This window comes from Psammomys obesus, unplaced genomic scaffold, assembly GCF_907164565.1.
Source record: "Psammomys obesus unplaced genomic scaffold, mPsaObe1.curated_primary_1811, whole genome shotgun sequence".
NCBI lineage: Eukaryota > Metazoa > Chordata > Mammalia > Rodentia > Muridae > Psammomys > Psammomys obesus.
In genome coordinates, this window is record NW_026595665.1 from 1 (window position 1) to 16862 (window position 16862).

The 16862-nt window shown below is 36.3% G+C and overlaps 1 protein-coding gene across 1 annotated transcript in view; it reads right to left on the reverse strand.

Annotated features, from left to right (window-relative positions):
- Nucleotides 1-1629: 1629 nt before the first annotated feature.
- Nucleotides 1630-16862, reverse strand: part of LOC129685834 (ankyrin repeat and KH domain-containing protein 1) — a gene marked incomplete at both ends in the record, with an annotated part of 34659 nt that continues 19426 nt past the window's right edge. The window contains 5 exon segments of the mRNA XM_055619341.1: nt 1630-1732; nt 2408-2551; nt 3187-3314; nt 5108-5195; nt 14423-14532. Of these exon segments, the coding sequence (XP_055475316.1) occupies nt 1630-1732; nt 2408-2551; nt 3187-3314; nt 5108-5195; nt 14423-14532 (573 nt within the window).

A 16862-nucleotide genomic window follows, 5' to 3' on the forward strand; every position in this document is an offset into this window, starting at 1 on the left:
GCACTCTGGGAAAAAAAGGCAGGTGATCTCTGTGAGTTTGAGGCCAGCCTGGTCTCCAGAGTGAGTTCCAGGACAGCCACAGCTACAGAGAGAAACTCTGTCTTGAGAAACAAAAACAAACCACAAAACAAGCCCGGTGACCTGAGTTTGATCCCTAGAACCCAACCATAGTTGGAAGGACAGAACCTATTCCACAAAGTTGTCCTCTGATCTCCCTACATGCACTACAGCACATGTATTCCCACACATATCATGTAAACACATGAACACAGTAATAATTATTTCCATCTGAAAATAAAAACAAGAAGTTTAAAATATTTTAGAAAAGACTATTAGCTGGTTATGATGTTCAGAGCCCTTTAAAAATATATGTTCTATTTGCTAAGATTAAAAACATCAGGAATCCAGGCATGGTGGCTACATTACCATATACTTACATATTGAGTTGTGATTTCAATAGTCTTTATGATATACTAAATAAGATGTATTCATAAATTTTTTATAGCAAGTTTTTTGGGCAGAGGGTACTGGTAGTAAAAACCAAGGCCTCATGTATGCTACATAATTGTTTCACTACTATACAACAGTTCCAACTCTTATGTAGTTTTTAATATCCTAGAAACTCAGCAAACTCAGATATTACAACATATAATTATCAAGAAAAGACACTTTAACGTCTTCAAATGAAACAATAAGAGAACAAAACCAGAGCTAATAAGCTTGAACCCCTCCTTCAAACAGTGTAGACTCCTCTTAATCATTTGCAGCTCAGGCCTATAATTCTAGCACTTGGAAGGCTAAGGCAAGAAGACTGGCAAAAGCAGGAGTGAGGGCAGCCTGAACTACATAGAGAGTTCCAGGACAGGTTAGGTTACAATGTGAAGCCCTGTCTTCAATGCCAAAAAATTCAAGTCATTTAGAAAGTCACCTGGATTTTATTCACATACATTTTGATAATTAATCATCCAAGTTCACAGACTGATAATTATTTGTTCAGCTCATCCACTATATTCCAACATTATATGCACTGAATACAACATTTCAACCTCTTTCTCATTAAGTACATTGATGCTATAAAGATATACTAGGCAGCCAGCACACATTTTTATTATTACACTATAGTTTGGCTAAAATACTGTCAAATAGAAGCTGGGTGTGGTAGCACATGCTCATATTTTCAGCACTAAGGCAGAGGCAAAAAGACTGCCACAAGACCAGGCCCAGCCTGTTCTAACTAGTGAGTTCTAGGCCAGACACAGTTACATAGCAAGAGCCTCTCTTGAGAAGGAAAAGAAAAAAAAAAAAAAAAAAAAAAACACAAAAAAAAGAAAAAAAAAGGTTTGACAAATTTTTCTGCTTTAATGTAATAAAAAGTTTAATTTACTTCTTAAGTAATTATGCGTATGGCCAATAGAAAACTACATCTAGCAGTATGTTAGCAGGGAAAAAAGGAAGACAGTTTTCTAATTCTTCGGACTATCTTATTTAAGTATCCTCTAACACTACTGACATTTGTCAAAGTTATGCATCTCAACTAGCCACAGGTACATTAAGTGCCTATGTACTATTAAACTATAATTTATCAATTGAAAAAGTATCAATTTTAAGGAAAATAATTCAACAACTAACCTTTCTGCACTCCTAAAAGGGCAGGAGATGTTTCCTGGGAGGTTCTGTCGGGTTCCTGGGGAGGCACAACCATGGCAAGTGTGTGTACGGGTACACGTGGAACCTACAACGTCAACTCAGAAAAAGTCATCTCAGATCACAGGAGGAAACAAAGGTCCATACATAAAACACAGAAAACAAAGAAAACTTTGTTTTCTTCATATACCATCAAGTTCACTTTTTTCTTTCTTAGATTTATTCCCTTTATGTCTGTGAGTGTTTGCCTGAATGTATGTATGTGCTACATGGTGGCCTGGTGCTCTTGGCAGTCAGAACAAGGCATAGGATCCTCTGAATCGAATTTATAGATGATGAGTAACAAGTGCTTCTGACTGTTGAACCATCTCTCCCACCCCCTTACTTTATTTACTAAAGCTTAAAATTTTTTAAAGTCTTCACCAAAAATAATTTCTGGGAATATGAATAAGAAGATTCAAAACAATCTATAAGTGCTTGATGATTTAGGTTAAATAATACTAATATTATTACCTCTAGAAGTGAAAGCCTTGATGTCCCAATTATAGTGAGAAGTACATATCACATACTCACTATATATTGACTAATTTACTTTTGTTCAAATTCAATATGAATAAAAGATAAAATTAAATTCTAACCTATTTAATGAATTGGAGTATACTATGAATTTCAAGGATAACTAAACAGAAAAGAACTACTACTTTCATTAAACAAAAACTTTCAAAGAATACTTATTATCAATAAATAGTCTATTTCATTCTACCTGAGATTCATCTTGTGAAGGAGAGGTAAGCTGAGACACATCTGTGGTGGGAACCGATAGAACATTATTTGGGTAATCCAACAGATAAGAAACAACATTAGTATGGCCACCTTTTGCAGCTTCAATAAGCATTGTTGATCCATCCTAAGAAAGAATGATCATAGTTAATTCTTTATAAAATTTATTCTTATACTCTGATAAAATTACTTAGTAAATCACATAAAATCATATGTATTAATTTTACTTTCAGGTTTTGAGACACAGTTCTTGCTATTTAGCCTAAAACTTGATTTGGACTCAAGGCAATCCTGCTGCTTTGGTTTCCCAAACACTATGCCACCATAGGTAGTTCAAGTATCATTGACAGTAATAACTATTAAGCACTAAAATATCAAGCATACCTTTAATTATATCTTATTATTTGGTGGTTTTTATTTGTTTGCTTGTTTTTTGTTTTTGTTTTGTTTTGTATTTTGTTGTTGTTGGAAACAGAGTCTCAATACTTACTCCATGCTGGCTGTCCACTGACACTGGTACTGCCTCACTGAATCCTTACTGAAAGGATTATAGGCATAGGCCACCATACTCAGCTAGTATTACTTACACACTGTAGTTAAGTAGAATAACTTGGGCTGGGTGTGGTGGTGCAGCCCTTTAATCCCAGCACTTGTGAGACAGAGGCAGGAGCATCTCTGTGAGTTTGGGACCAAAGTGAGCTCCAGAGACAGACAGAATTACAGAGAAACCCTGTTTCAAACAAAACCAAAAAAGTAGAATACCTTGAGTCGATGAGTAGGGTCAGCTCCATGAGCCAGCAGTAGTTCAACCACTGCCAAGTGGCCTCCTGCACAGGCTAGTGACACTGCCGTGTGATCATTATTGGCTGTGGCCCTATTCACACTGGCACCTTTAAAGAAAAACAGGAATCTTAACAAAGGTGAGATCAAGTTTATAACATCATTTAAAGATTTCTCTCAAGTATAAGAGATACAAATATAAATCATAGGTATATAGCTTAAAACTTTTCACAAAGAGGACACACCTGTGTAGCTAGAACTCAGATCAAGAAATAGAATACTATTCACGACCCTTAAGTCCCATGATGTGCACCCTTTTCAGTTACTCCCAACTGTGGTAACTACTAACTCTGACTATAAACTGGTGTCACGTAAGAAAACAAAACAAAACAAAAAAACCAAAGTACTGTTGTATTTTGTTTAATCTTCAACTAAAATGATCCCAAATCACATAAAGACAACCTTTTGAGAAAGACAAGACAATAATGAATGATCTTACATTAAAACATGAAATTATGTTTTAAGTTGTGTTGGTATAATTTTCTTATGGAATGTATACAATTTACCCTTGTTCATTCACATGCTGATTTCTCTACCCCACTCTCTGGTTTCAATCCAGACACTGCATTGTGATGCTTATTCTAAGCACCACCTGTCTCAAGTTTGTGTAAATATGCCACCATTTGTTCTCTGTATTGTCAATAAAACAACAAGACAATGCTGAGCAATGGAGAGAATAGAGTGGGACATCCTAGTCCAGAGAAGAGGAGGGAGAAGCAAGTGAGAGGGGATCTGAGAGAGAGAGCTGGGGAGGACCTGGAAACAGCAGGAGAGATGAACCAACTGGACCTAAAATATGTCTAAAAAGCAAGTATAATGAATGTGGGAAATCTGAATGAGAGAAGCTATGCGTGCTTGAAGGTTTAGGATGGAGTAATTATTGCCCACAATTGTGTTCTAGGTTAATTAAATAAATCCTAGTCTCTGTGTGGTGATTTGGGTATATAGCTGGTTTAGGAATAACTGCTGTTCAACTAAAAGATAAATTAATATTTAATATTAATAATCAACAAAAGAGTTGTTTAATAATTGAATTCAGACAATGGAATTACTTAGCAATTGCTACAACCTAGAAAGGTGGTACTTGATGTGTTCTTAATTCCTGGCAATTCTAATTATATTCTTAGCAAGTTGTTGCTGGATATGACTAGGTGTTGTATTTAATTATAGAAGCATAAGAGAACTGTAAAAGTTATCCATCTGCTTCATAGTTGTCCCCTCACCCCAGCAGCCATAAACTGCCTGTAGCTATTGATCTAGCTTATAAGGTTGAGCCTTGTAAGATTTCCCCATCCCTATTGGGATGCCTATTGGTAGTGTCACCATGTAGGTCTTCCTTATGCAACCATACTGTTTCAAGGAACATTTACTTATTTATTTGAGACAGGATCTCACTGGCTGGCCTGGAACTTCTAGAGATTAGGTCAGCCTAAAACACAGAGCTCCATCTGCCTTTCTCTGCATGCTGACATAGGTATGCATCACCATGCACAGCCTTCATGGCATATTTTTTAAAAGACCTTTGTGTACTGTTAATGCAACTGTCTGACAAAAAGTACAGCATCTCCCACCTGAGTCTGCAGCAAAACTGCCTTGTAAGTGTCCAATATTTACTGGAGAACAGTGGTCATTTACATTTACCCTCTCCAGTTTTCAGGAAAAATCATATACTGTTTGATGAAAAACCGAAAGACTAATAAGGAAATTTCTAGTAAGCACCTCACAAACTCTATGTTTACTATATAAAATATAACGACAAAAAGTCTGACTATTTGTAACCACCAAGTATTTTTCTCAGGAATGGAAGGCTTTTGAAAACTACCACTTTCTGAACTTGCTTTACCTTTGCTAATAAGAAACTGAACAGTGCACAAATGACCAGCTCTTGCAGCTTTCATCAAAGGTGTTCTTCCACCTTCAGATTCATGTTCCTATTAAAGAAAAAAAAGCAAATCAGTCAACTAATTAAACATTTAAGGACCCAGCACTAATGATACGATAAACAATGAGGATTTAACGCTTACTCATGTGGACAGTCACACTACCAACCTCAATTCTTCTAATGTACAGACTCTCTTCAGTTACACTAGATAGCATAAGCTATCACGGGCAAATTCAACCTTGCATACCCAACAATAATCATTAAAGATAACAATACTAATGTTTAGTTGAGTTTCCAATAACTTCATTTTTTTTTAAAGATTTATTTATTTATTATTTATTTATTTATTATTTATTTATTCAGTATGATGCCTGCGTGCCAGAAGAGAGCACCAGATGTCATTATAGATGGTTTTGAGCCACCATGTGGTTACTGGGAATTGAACTCATGACCTTTGGAAGAAGAGCCGATGCTCTTAACCTGTGAGCTATCTCTCCAGCCTATAACTTCATTTTTCTAATTACAATTATATTAACTATTCATTTGAACTCTTTGGGAGGGGGGAACTTAAGTCCTGTAAGGTGATTAAAAGGATCCAGATATTTTATTAAAGGCTATTAAAAATTCTACCAAAAGATGGAAGTTGTCCTCTGACCTCTATGTGTGTGGCATACATCTATGCACACATACACTTTAAAGGATTCTACTAGAAAGTGAAAACAAGACACTAGAAAATCATTATAGTATTTTATAAGGGGGGAAATATAACAATGGACAGAATTTTTTAAGAATAGAAACTAAACACTTAAATAGTTAAAGACAAAAGATATAGTATTAGCAGCAAGATCATGTTTCTTCTCTAGAAAGTTTGCCAGCTACAAGAATGCTTCTAACCAGGCCTTATATATCAAATGGCACTCAATGGAACTTGTACGGTTAGTGTGCAAACTTTTGCTACATTCACCTAAGTAGTGAAATTGTTGCTGATAACTTGCTTCTATGAAGAGTTTTCTTACCTATCCTCCAGGTTCATGTTTAAATTATACTACATATGTAAATGCTGTTCCAGTTGATTTATTACTAAGAAAAGGCTGAAAAGGTGATGGTTTTATTTCACTTAGCTGCCATACTTTCGATTTAAAAAGGTGCTTTGTCAACAGGGAAAACTAAACTAAGTGTGGGGGCTAGAAAGATGGTTGGCTAAGCAGTTAAGAGCACTTGCTGTTCTTTCAGAGGACCCAAGTTTGATTCCCAGAACCCACATGGTGGTTCACAAGCTTCTCTAAATCTAGTTCTAGGAAATCTGATGTCCTCTACTGGCTTCCCCAGGCACCAAACACACATGTGGTGTGCAGACATACACAACACACATAAACATCAAGTAAATAAAAAGTTAAATAAGTATGGATTATCAGCCTATTAGAAAGTTTAAGCTGGATTGCAGCAAAAGAAATTCCAATCCAAAAGGACTTTTTCTTTTAAATTTTATTTTGAGACAGGGTCTGCAGGCCTCAAAACCACAACTGTTCTGTCTCAGGCCCTGAAGGCACTAAGCCCACAAGTACATCCTACCCACTATGTCTAAGAAAGAAGTGGCCATGAAGTCCAGGTTGTGTATATTGTTCAACTACTGATAAAATTAGTTTACTTTGCCTTTTTATTGTTACACATGTTGATCAGGTAATATTTTTTACTAACTCTTAAGTTATGAGAGAATGAGCACCTATAGATAATGCTAAAATAATCCAGTTTTAAAATGGATTTTGAATTTATGTGTAGGCAACCAGCATTTCTAGTCATCTAGATTTAAAAATATATACACAGTGAAGACATCAAATGGCCTAAAGGACTTTGTCTAGCTTTTCTATCCGAATTCTTTTATTTTGCTTTATTGCACATTTTATTTACTATCTTTTAAGTCTATTTCAAAACTATGTATCCATGGTCCGTGCCTGTCTTCCTAGCACCCAAAAGTAGAGGCACACAAACAATTGAAAGCCTTCTTCAACTGCATGCAGAACTTGAGGCAAACCCTGGCTACTTGAGACTCCATCTCCAAAAAAGGCAAGTGACCTGATTCAGTAGGTAAAGGTGCTGGCAGCCTAAGCTGATGAGCTGAGTTCAAGCCCTGGAGCCACAGAATGGAGGGGGACAACTGACTCTTTCAGTTGTCCTCTGATCTCCACAGGCGCAACGTGCATGTACGCACACATAAGAGAAATAAATGTAAAAAAAAATTTAAGGAAAACAAAACAATAATGGGGGAAAAAAATCACCTATACACCTATTTGCTTTTGTTAGCTTCATTTAAACATATGGTTTATTAAACAAAGGCTATGTAAATATTTACCATGTTTATTATATGCAGTATACCAGAACAGCTTTCAACACAAACTCATCAGCACCTCTCTGTCTTTTTACAAACACAAGTACAGAAAACAATCATGAGCACTTTTTTTTATTATTATTATTTGTTTTTGTTTTGAGACAGGATCTCTCACACGATAGCCCAAGTTGGCCTTGAATTCATTCTACAGAGCCCAAACTAGCTTTGAATTCATAGCAATCCTACTGACTTGCCCCCCCCCCCCCCGTTACTGGAATTATAGGCATAAGCTCCCAGGTCTTGCTTGAATATACTTTTGATGCCATCAGTAGTCAAGCAACCACAGTTTGTGGCCATATTTACTCTATCTACAACTTTAGGCAATTTAAGCTAAAGATCCTTCAGTAAGAAGGAGAAAGCACGTCACAGCTGTTATTCCTTCTTCTTAATTGTCAGGAAGACACAATCCCACTGCCACCTGATACTTCCTGCCAAACTTTTATATTACAAAACTGAACTTTATTTTCAATACTCCAGTTTAATTTTTAAATGACAGTGCCTTATCAAGAGGGGGGAAAAAAAACAACTGTGCTGCATTTTTCTCCTGTCATGGAAGTCATTCAGTAGACCAGGCTAGTCTCAAATTCAGAGATTCACCTGCCTCTGCCTCCCAAGTGCTGGGATTTCCACTACACTCAGCAATGAAAATGTTCTGTTTGAGCTGAGTCACCAACTGGACTTCTTTTACCTCATGTGTATTCTGCTTGTGATATTTAATCAAGAAATTAATGAGTAGAAGGTTGCTCAGTTAAATTTGAGATTCACTAACAGTAACTTTTATGTTCTTCTGGGAGATTAAAAAAATACTACATACAAATAACACTAAGGAAATGAACCACTAGCAATGCAAATCTGTCTATTGAGACATTATATTTTTAAATTGAAGAGGATTTTGTCAGTCAACAAAGTCTTTAAATTTCTTAGCTTGAATTCAAACATCTCAAGTTCTATTTACCTATAATATCTACTCTATGTGGTAGCAGTTTATAAGCCTCAAAGGCTGCTATAATCTAATCGTTGGCTTGAAACTGTGCTCTTCAAAATAGTCTTCATGTCCTGAGAAAGAAAAAAAAAAAAAAACTTACAGATCTTGCCCTAAAAATGAGAATTAAATCTGGCTGTGAAGACCTTCTCACTGGCACTTCAGGTGCATTTTCAAGTAAAACAATCCTAATTAATGAAGACTATAATCTTATGATCATTAAGGTTTTTGTTTATTTTTGCAACGAAGTCTGTCTATGTAGTCCTAGCTGTCCTGGAACTTACAGTGTAGACCATGCTGTCCTCCAATCCCTACCTCTGCCTCCAGAGTGCTGGGATTAAAGGCATGAGACACCACACTGCTATAAGCGGTTTTGTTTAAGACAGGATTATCACTAAGTAACCTCAGTTGGCCTAGAACTCAGTGTGTACAACAGGCTGGCCCCTAAGAGAGAGCTACCTGACACAGAAAGCTTGACGAGAGTATTTTAAGGATATGATAATAGTCTTTTAATAAAATGTTAGTATAACTCTTGTAAGGAAGTAATTAATCTAAATTGTAGGCACCCCTGCCTTGGTCTCTAAAGAAAACTAACGTTTCAAGCAGGAACATTTTAGAATATCTCCCTAAGGATAATTAAGATGTCAAGAGGTATAAGAAAAAAATCAAATGCTATTTTAAGACAATTAGTTTTGTAGTTTTCCCTTTCATTATAAATGTGTTTAATGCTTTTCAATCATTGACTAGAGTCAACAGGATCTCTATCATATAAAAAACAATGTGGTCTGGAAAGTGTTCACTTACAAGTAACTCCAACCTCCCAGTGCACAGGTTCCTATGATACAGACCGAGTAAAAAAGTACTGAGATCATTACATGATTTGAAGCTGACAGTCAAGTACTCAGTTTCTCTCCCTGTTCCCTCCCATATTAATCTCAACTAATAGCAAACCCCGTTCAAACATTATAGTACAAAGTATCCATCATGAAACCTATTCTGATGTTTCTATAAAAAGAGAAATGGAACAAAAATTTGATCTATTATTCCTGTTTGACACGTAACTTCAAAAGAACATGGGCTACTTTAAATAACTGTCTGGGTATGCTTTGTACACGCCTATGATTCCAGCACTCTAGAAGGCAGGGGTTGTCTTTAAAACAACATCAACCTACTCAAGCCTACTCAAACCTAAATGTGACTCATCCTGCTCACAAGCTCTAGACAGGAAGTAACTACTGTTGTTTTACTATATGGGCATGTTGTGAATGGTCAAAATGACCTCTAAATATTTATGTTGAGGCACTGGAAAAATGGCTCAGTGGTTAAAAGGGCTACCCGCTCTTTCAGAGGACCAGAGTTCTCTTCTTAGTACCAAATCAGGCCTGTAACTGCAGCTCCAAGAGACCTTGACAGCTTCTCCTGGCCTCCCCGGGGCACCTACACACATGGCATACACATTAAAAAACAAAACAACAGCAAAAAAAACCCTACACTTATGTCAATAGATTAGTGCTACTCTGGCAGCTCTGGTCAAAGACACTTCATTTTGCTGTGGTTGGTGTTACTGCAAAGTGCTAAGAATAAATGACTGTTGAATGCTTAGCCCTACATGGTATGGGTACCATTCTTCACCCCCCAGCCCAAATCTCAGGGAATAGCACAGAAGGGTAGAGAGAATGTAAGAATTGAAGGAAGGGGTATAGTCTTATGGAATGCTGTCTTCTGTGGTATGACGAGACCTTTAGTCATCAACTCAGAGCAGCTGTGCTTACCTGCATAAGACCTACACATGACTGAGTTGTCAACATTCCCTTATGGAAGGGGGAGGGGCAGTTAACAGTCGCTTGGGGGTAGGGCCTCACAAGGCCCCATCCCTCCCTGAGGACCTAGAGGCAGTTAATGTTGCTGGGACAGTTTCTTCTGGTGTAGCTACTGGTAAGTTGCCCATGTTCCCATAAATAACCTCACGAAGACCTGTAAGCAATCCTAAACTAAACTCACTGGGTCACAACATCAACAACAAAAAAACCCATGAAGTAGAAGGGAGACTACTTTGGAAAAGGAAGGAAATCAAGGAAAAATGGGAAAAGGACAAGGGAGGGTAATGAAAGGGGGGAATAAATATAATCAAAATACATATGTATATGAAAATGTCATAATTGAACCCATTATTGTATATAATGAATGACAATAAAAGTAGCAGGTAAGAAAGTTTTAGAAAGCCACATACTAAACACTGATCTGAGTTTATTTTCTATGTATAGAAATATTTTAAAATTATTTATTTTTATTTTATGTGCATTGCTGTTTTGCCTACATGTATGACTGTGAGAGGGTATCAGATCCCTTGGAACTGGAGTTACAGACAATTGTGAGCTGCCAGGTGGGTGATGGGAACTGAACCCTGGTCCTTTGGAAGATCAGACCATGCTCATAACGACTAAGCCATCTCTCCAGCCCCCCATGTAGTACAGTATTAATGCACAAAAGCAAAGCAAATTAAGTACAGACATACAATAATATGGTTATGAAAAGAAAGCTTCTATTTATTTAATATCTGCCAAGAAATGAAGAGCACCCTCCACCTCATACTTCTACTATGATGCTCTGCTCACACAAACAAGATAAAGCAATTCTGAATTGAACACTCTGAAACTGTGAGTCAAATTAATTGTAAATGACAAAAAGTAACCCAAGGAATCATATTCCTAATTGAGTACTGACATCAAGAAAAAATTTCTTTCCTACTTTTTCGACCTATTTAAGTAGCATGAAACTGTATGAGGAAAAAAAAAAAAAAAAAAAACGAGATGGATGATTTCCATTTTTTCACTTTCTGCTATTAGGAAAGAATCCATAAACAAAGCAAGTGTTCTACCACTGAGATATTGCTTCAGCCCATGATTTGAAATTATAATGTTAAATTCCTTTTTAATGAAATAGGCAATGTATTAACTGCTTATTTTAGTGATAACAACTCTCATCTATTAAAACAAATAAACTCTTCCTCTGTAAAGGTTGGTAAGCAGTCCTCATAAGTAATTTTAAAAAATGGTATGTTTTATGATACATCTAGTACATATAAGGCTTTTAGTTTTTAATTATGTATATGGTGAGGAGGTCTGGGCATGAGTGCAGGCGTTTGAGGATTCCTGAACTGAAGTTACACATGGCTGTGAGCCACCCATCAAGAGTACTGGGAACCAAACTCAGGTCTTCTGCAAGCCCATTCCTCTAGACTCATAAACACAAAGATTTGAAGACAACTTATATAACACCACCATTACCAGTAATAATTTATACCTTAAAAATTTATCTTTTCAAGGATTTCATTTTATGACCACATAACCCATCCATGCTTGCAGACAGGTAACTAGATTAACACGATCTTTACAAATCATATAAACAGACTCTTTCAGTCACTTAACTACAATTCATCTGTTCTAAACATCTCACTAAAAAGGAAAAGTGGTGGCTAGAGATGGCTCAACAATTAAAAGCACTTGCTGCTGCTCTTACTGAGAACCAGGGTTCAGTTCCCATGTGTGTGTAGTATGTGTCACATCTGGTTTATGCTGTGCTGGAAATCAAACTTGAAGCCTCAGGTATACTAGGCAGTCATTATATCAACTGGAATAGAGCACCTACACACAGGAAGTAAAGGCCAGAACACCAGGGCTTCAAGGGTACCCTTATCTATTACATGGCACGTTCAGAGAAAGCCTGGGTAACATGAGACCATATCACAAAACAAGACAAAACGAAACATGACCCAAGTTTACTATCTCTCAGCATAAGAAAAGGCACTTCTACTATACTGTATTGTACTCCTTCGGATTTTTCCTTAAACTCTTAACAACCACAGTAAAATTTACATGACCATAGTAAAATATTCTAAAGATGGTATAACATTTCATTTTACAAATAAGAATAATACAGCAGATTTTTTGTTTTCTTTTGATTTGATTAGTCTGTTTTATGACTCTCACACCTTGGATGGCTTGGAACTCTCGCAACAATCCTTCTGTCTCAGTCTCCAGAGTACTCAGGTTACATGCGTAAACCATTCTCTTTACCTATTCATATCACATTAGTGATTTGATGAAATGATTAAGATTTTAGTTACTTTTCCAATGTTTAATGTATAAAATTTTAAGATGCACATACATCCATACACACACCAAGAAAGAAAAAGAGGAGGAAAAGAAAAAGAAACAAACAGAAAGGCAGCACACTGAGATCTGTCATAATCTCAGGTATCTCCCAGAAATGTTAACTCATACAGCAGATCCTGCTTGAGAAGAATGGGTGCTAAAGCTGATAGATACCTTAGCAGGGAGTCTGCTGTACACTCATAAGGACCAGAGTTCAGATCCACAACACCCACATATATGCCAAGTTTATATGGTGTGGCCTGTCATTATCCCAGCACATGGGAGACAGAGACAGCAGAAGCCAGCTAGCTAGATTAACCAAACTGGTAAATTGTAGGTTTAACTTAGAGACTCTACCTCAAGATAAAAGATGAAGAGTGATGGAGGAAGACACCAACATCAACCTCTGGCCTCCATCCACACCCACACCTCCACACATTGTAAAGTGACAGATGGCTCCACAGGTAAAAGCGCTTGTCATACAAACTTGATGACCTGAGTTCAATCTCTAGATCCCGTAAGAGAACTGACTGTCCAAAGGTGTCCTCTGACCCTCACATTTGTGCACTGACACAAATCACATACATAATAATAATTAATTAAAATTTAAAAATATACTTATTAGAACAAAAAAGGAATGAGTGCTTGGGATGTAGCGGCACTATCCTGCAATCCCAGCATGTGGTAGACTAAGAAAAGAGCCTGGGGTCTGCATAGCATCAGGCCAGCCAGAAACACCGCAGAACACTGTCTCAACAAACCAAAAGGAATAATGCTCATCATTACAGCATTTAGAATTAGTAGAAATAATAGTATAACAATATTATACACTTTACTCAATTACTTTTCAACAATATTCTCAGGTATCTATTAGAGGATATCTCTTATGGAAATGATTAAAAGGTATTTGTATTAATTTGATATTATGAAAAGCCAAATACAAAAAGAGAAAAAAATAAAATAAAATATGGTAATGTTGTTAGGAAGATGTATCGGCTTTTGTCAAGCTGGGGCTGGACCTGCGGCCTTGCAGATGTCAGCCAGACCCTCCAACACTCAACTGTCTTCAGAAGCAGCTTTGCTTTCAAATGCTTTCGGTCAGAGAATCACCCAAGTGAACTGACAGTTTATTCTATTCTGTGAATAGATAACTGAATCTTATGACATTATGTAATAAATAGCAGTTTAAAAAGTACAAGTTAAATGGGAGTAGGATGAGAAACTGATAGCTTTACCCAAGAAAACAAACAGTATTTTCTATTAAACATGCTTTTCAAATGCATATGATATATCCAATAACTTACGGTAGCCAATTGAATAAATGTGTGTGCGACCACATGCACATATGAGGTTTGAGGACAATTTCTGAGAGTTATCTTTTTCCTTAGGATTTTTTTTTGTCTGTTTATTTATTTACTGATTGATTGATACAGTATTCTGCCTGCATGTGTGCCAGTAGCAGGCCAGAAGAGGGCACCAGATCTCACCACAGATGTCTGTGGGCTTGAACTCGGGACCTTTGGAAGAACAGCTGATGCTCTTAACGTCTGCACCATCTCTCCAGCACCCGAGTTATCTTTTTCTACCATGTGGGTTCTGGGAATCAAACTGAAGTTGTCAAGTTTTGGCAGCAAAACCTTTACCCAAAGAACCACACTATCAAATCCCTATGATCATTACCAATGTTTTCAAATGATACAAATGAATAAGTATTAACATTCATGCATAAATATTTGAAATTTAAAATAGCTTACTAAATGGGCCCCTGCTTGAAGTAAAACATCTGCAACATCTGTATGTCCATTTTCACAAGCATAGGTTAGAGCTGTGTCTCCTGTTGCTGTGGTAGCATGTACATTAGCACCTAGGAAAAAAATAAAATCATACATTTACTCCAGAGTTGTGGAATTACATTAGTCCAATTTTACAAAATGGTGACACTGAAGAATTAAAAATGTGAAGACAACATTAAAATATAGTTAGGTATTTATATTTCCCTTTCTGTTTTCTCTTATTTCCTTTAACTAAACTTCACAAAAACATGTTTTGCCTTACAACAAAACAATAAGCCAAATGATTTTAAAGCAGAGAATCTGCCTGTATATCTGATAAAATATACCTTAAATAATATACAAAACCAAAAAATTTAAACAATGAATATTCATATTGATATTAATGTTGATCTGTATCCTGAAACAGTTCTATGAATATTATGGTCCAAATCAAGTGAATAATCATTAGTAAAAATGGAAATTTTTCTTGTTAAAAGAAACACAATAATTATTTAAGTTAAATGAAAACCTCATAGTTATAAATTGGCAGTAAAACATGAATTTGACACTTCTTTTAAATGTTTAAGAAAAATATGTTAAGAAATAAATAAATAAATAAAAATATATACTTCCTAATCCTGACCAACTAAAAAGTCATGGAGCCCAAAGGACCTTAAAAATAAAGGCTGGTAACATAGCTCTGCAATGCTACCCCAGCCTGACAACATGTGTTTCTGTGGAACCCACAGAAAAGTAGGAGGAAGAAAAAAGCTGACTTCATGAAATTGTTCTGCCTTCCACAGACACTGAGGAATACCTGTGACCATGTACTCATGTGCATTTTTGAACACACACACACACACACACACACACACACACACACACAAATATGCATACAAAGCAGTAATTTTAAAAAACACTAAACAATAAAACACTCCTCTCTCTCCCATTACACTGGCTACTTTTTAAGAATACTATAGGATCATCTTATCATTTTTAGAAATGGATAAAAAAAAGAGGAGGAAAGTCAAGGCAAACTTTATCCTACAATTTCTACATGAATTCTTATCAAATTTTGATTAAGGGTAGATTTCTTTTTATAGATAGTCCCAGCTAATGAACAAGAATGGAGTAACAGAATTCTAGGATACCTCTACTTTGCAACTTCTCATAATCTTATAATCTAAGGGACCTAAACTGTGATAAAGCTAATGACTGACACTATAAAAAAGGAGAGAAAAACAGATACTAAAAAGACAGATAGATACCCACTGAAGAAGTTATAGAAATATTGCTGATTAGGTCTTTCTATCTTCAAAAATTCTACCTGAACACAACTGAGCCTCCCTCTAGAATTAACCATTAATTCATGAAAATATAAGGAAAAGGAAAATAATGTCAAGTATAATCACAGACAATCAGCAAAATGTATAAAAGCCTAAAGAATAAACTCACTTTATGTTCAACATCAAGAAAAAATTCTCAAGAAAAAAAAAAAAAAAGGAAACAAAGAACCTGCAAATTAAAAAAATTTATGCATGCCAATCATGGTAGTACACACCTTCAATCCCAGCACAATGGAGGAGGATCTCTGAGCTGGAGGCCCGTCTAGTTGAAGCCAGCCAGGGCAACTCAGTGACCCTGTTTGTTGTTGTTGTTGCTGTTGTTTTGAGAAAGGGTTTCTTTATGTAGCCCTGGCTGTCCTGGAACTTGCTCTGTAGACCAGGCTGGCCTTGAACTCAGAGATCCTACTAACTCTGCCCAAATGCTGGGATTAAAGGAATGCACAAACTCGCCCAGTACATAAAACTTAATAAGTATGTCATAAAATTAAAAGTATAAATGTTTATTTTAAATAAAAATTATTTTAAAACGAGGGAAGTGGGAAGTATATACATGAAATAAGATTGGCCATGAATTAAAACTGGGTGGATAACAAGTTGAGCATGACAGGGCATACCTGTGACCCCAACTTGAGATGCGAAAGCAAGAGCAACAGGAGTTTAAAGTCAGGACTAGCCTCCTGTCACAAAAAATAAAACACACTCAAACCAAAGCCAAAAAAAGAAAAGGATTGGTTGAGGTTGGGGGGGTCATCATTCTAATCTGAAAACTCTGGAAACTTTACCTTTCAAGTCAATAGCAGGAGCCAAATATGATAAATCAACTGAGACACAACAGAAAGTGATGTCAGGGGCTCTAGGTTTAATTACTGAATGCTAGTTAGGTTAGTTTGGTGAGATTATGTAGCAACTGTGCATCACTTAGTTTCAAAATTAAAAAAAAAATTTTGTATAAGCCAGGTATCTTCCCCAGAAGGCTGAGTTAAGAGTTAAGAGGAATATATTACAGAGTCCCAGACTCAAAAGAGAACAAACAGAATGAGTTTAATATCTTTTTCCTTTCTTTTTCACACAGGGTC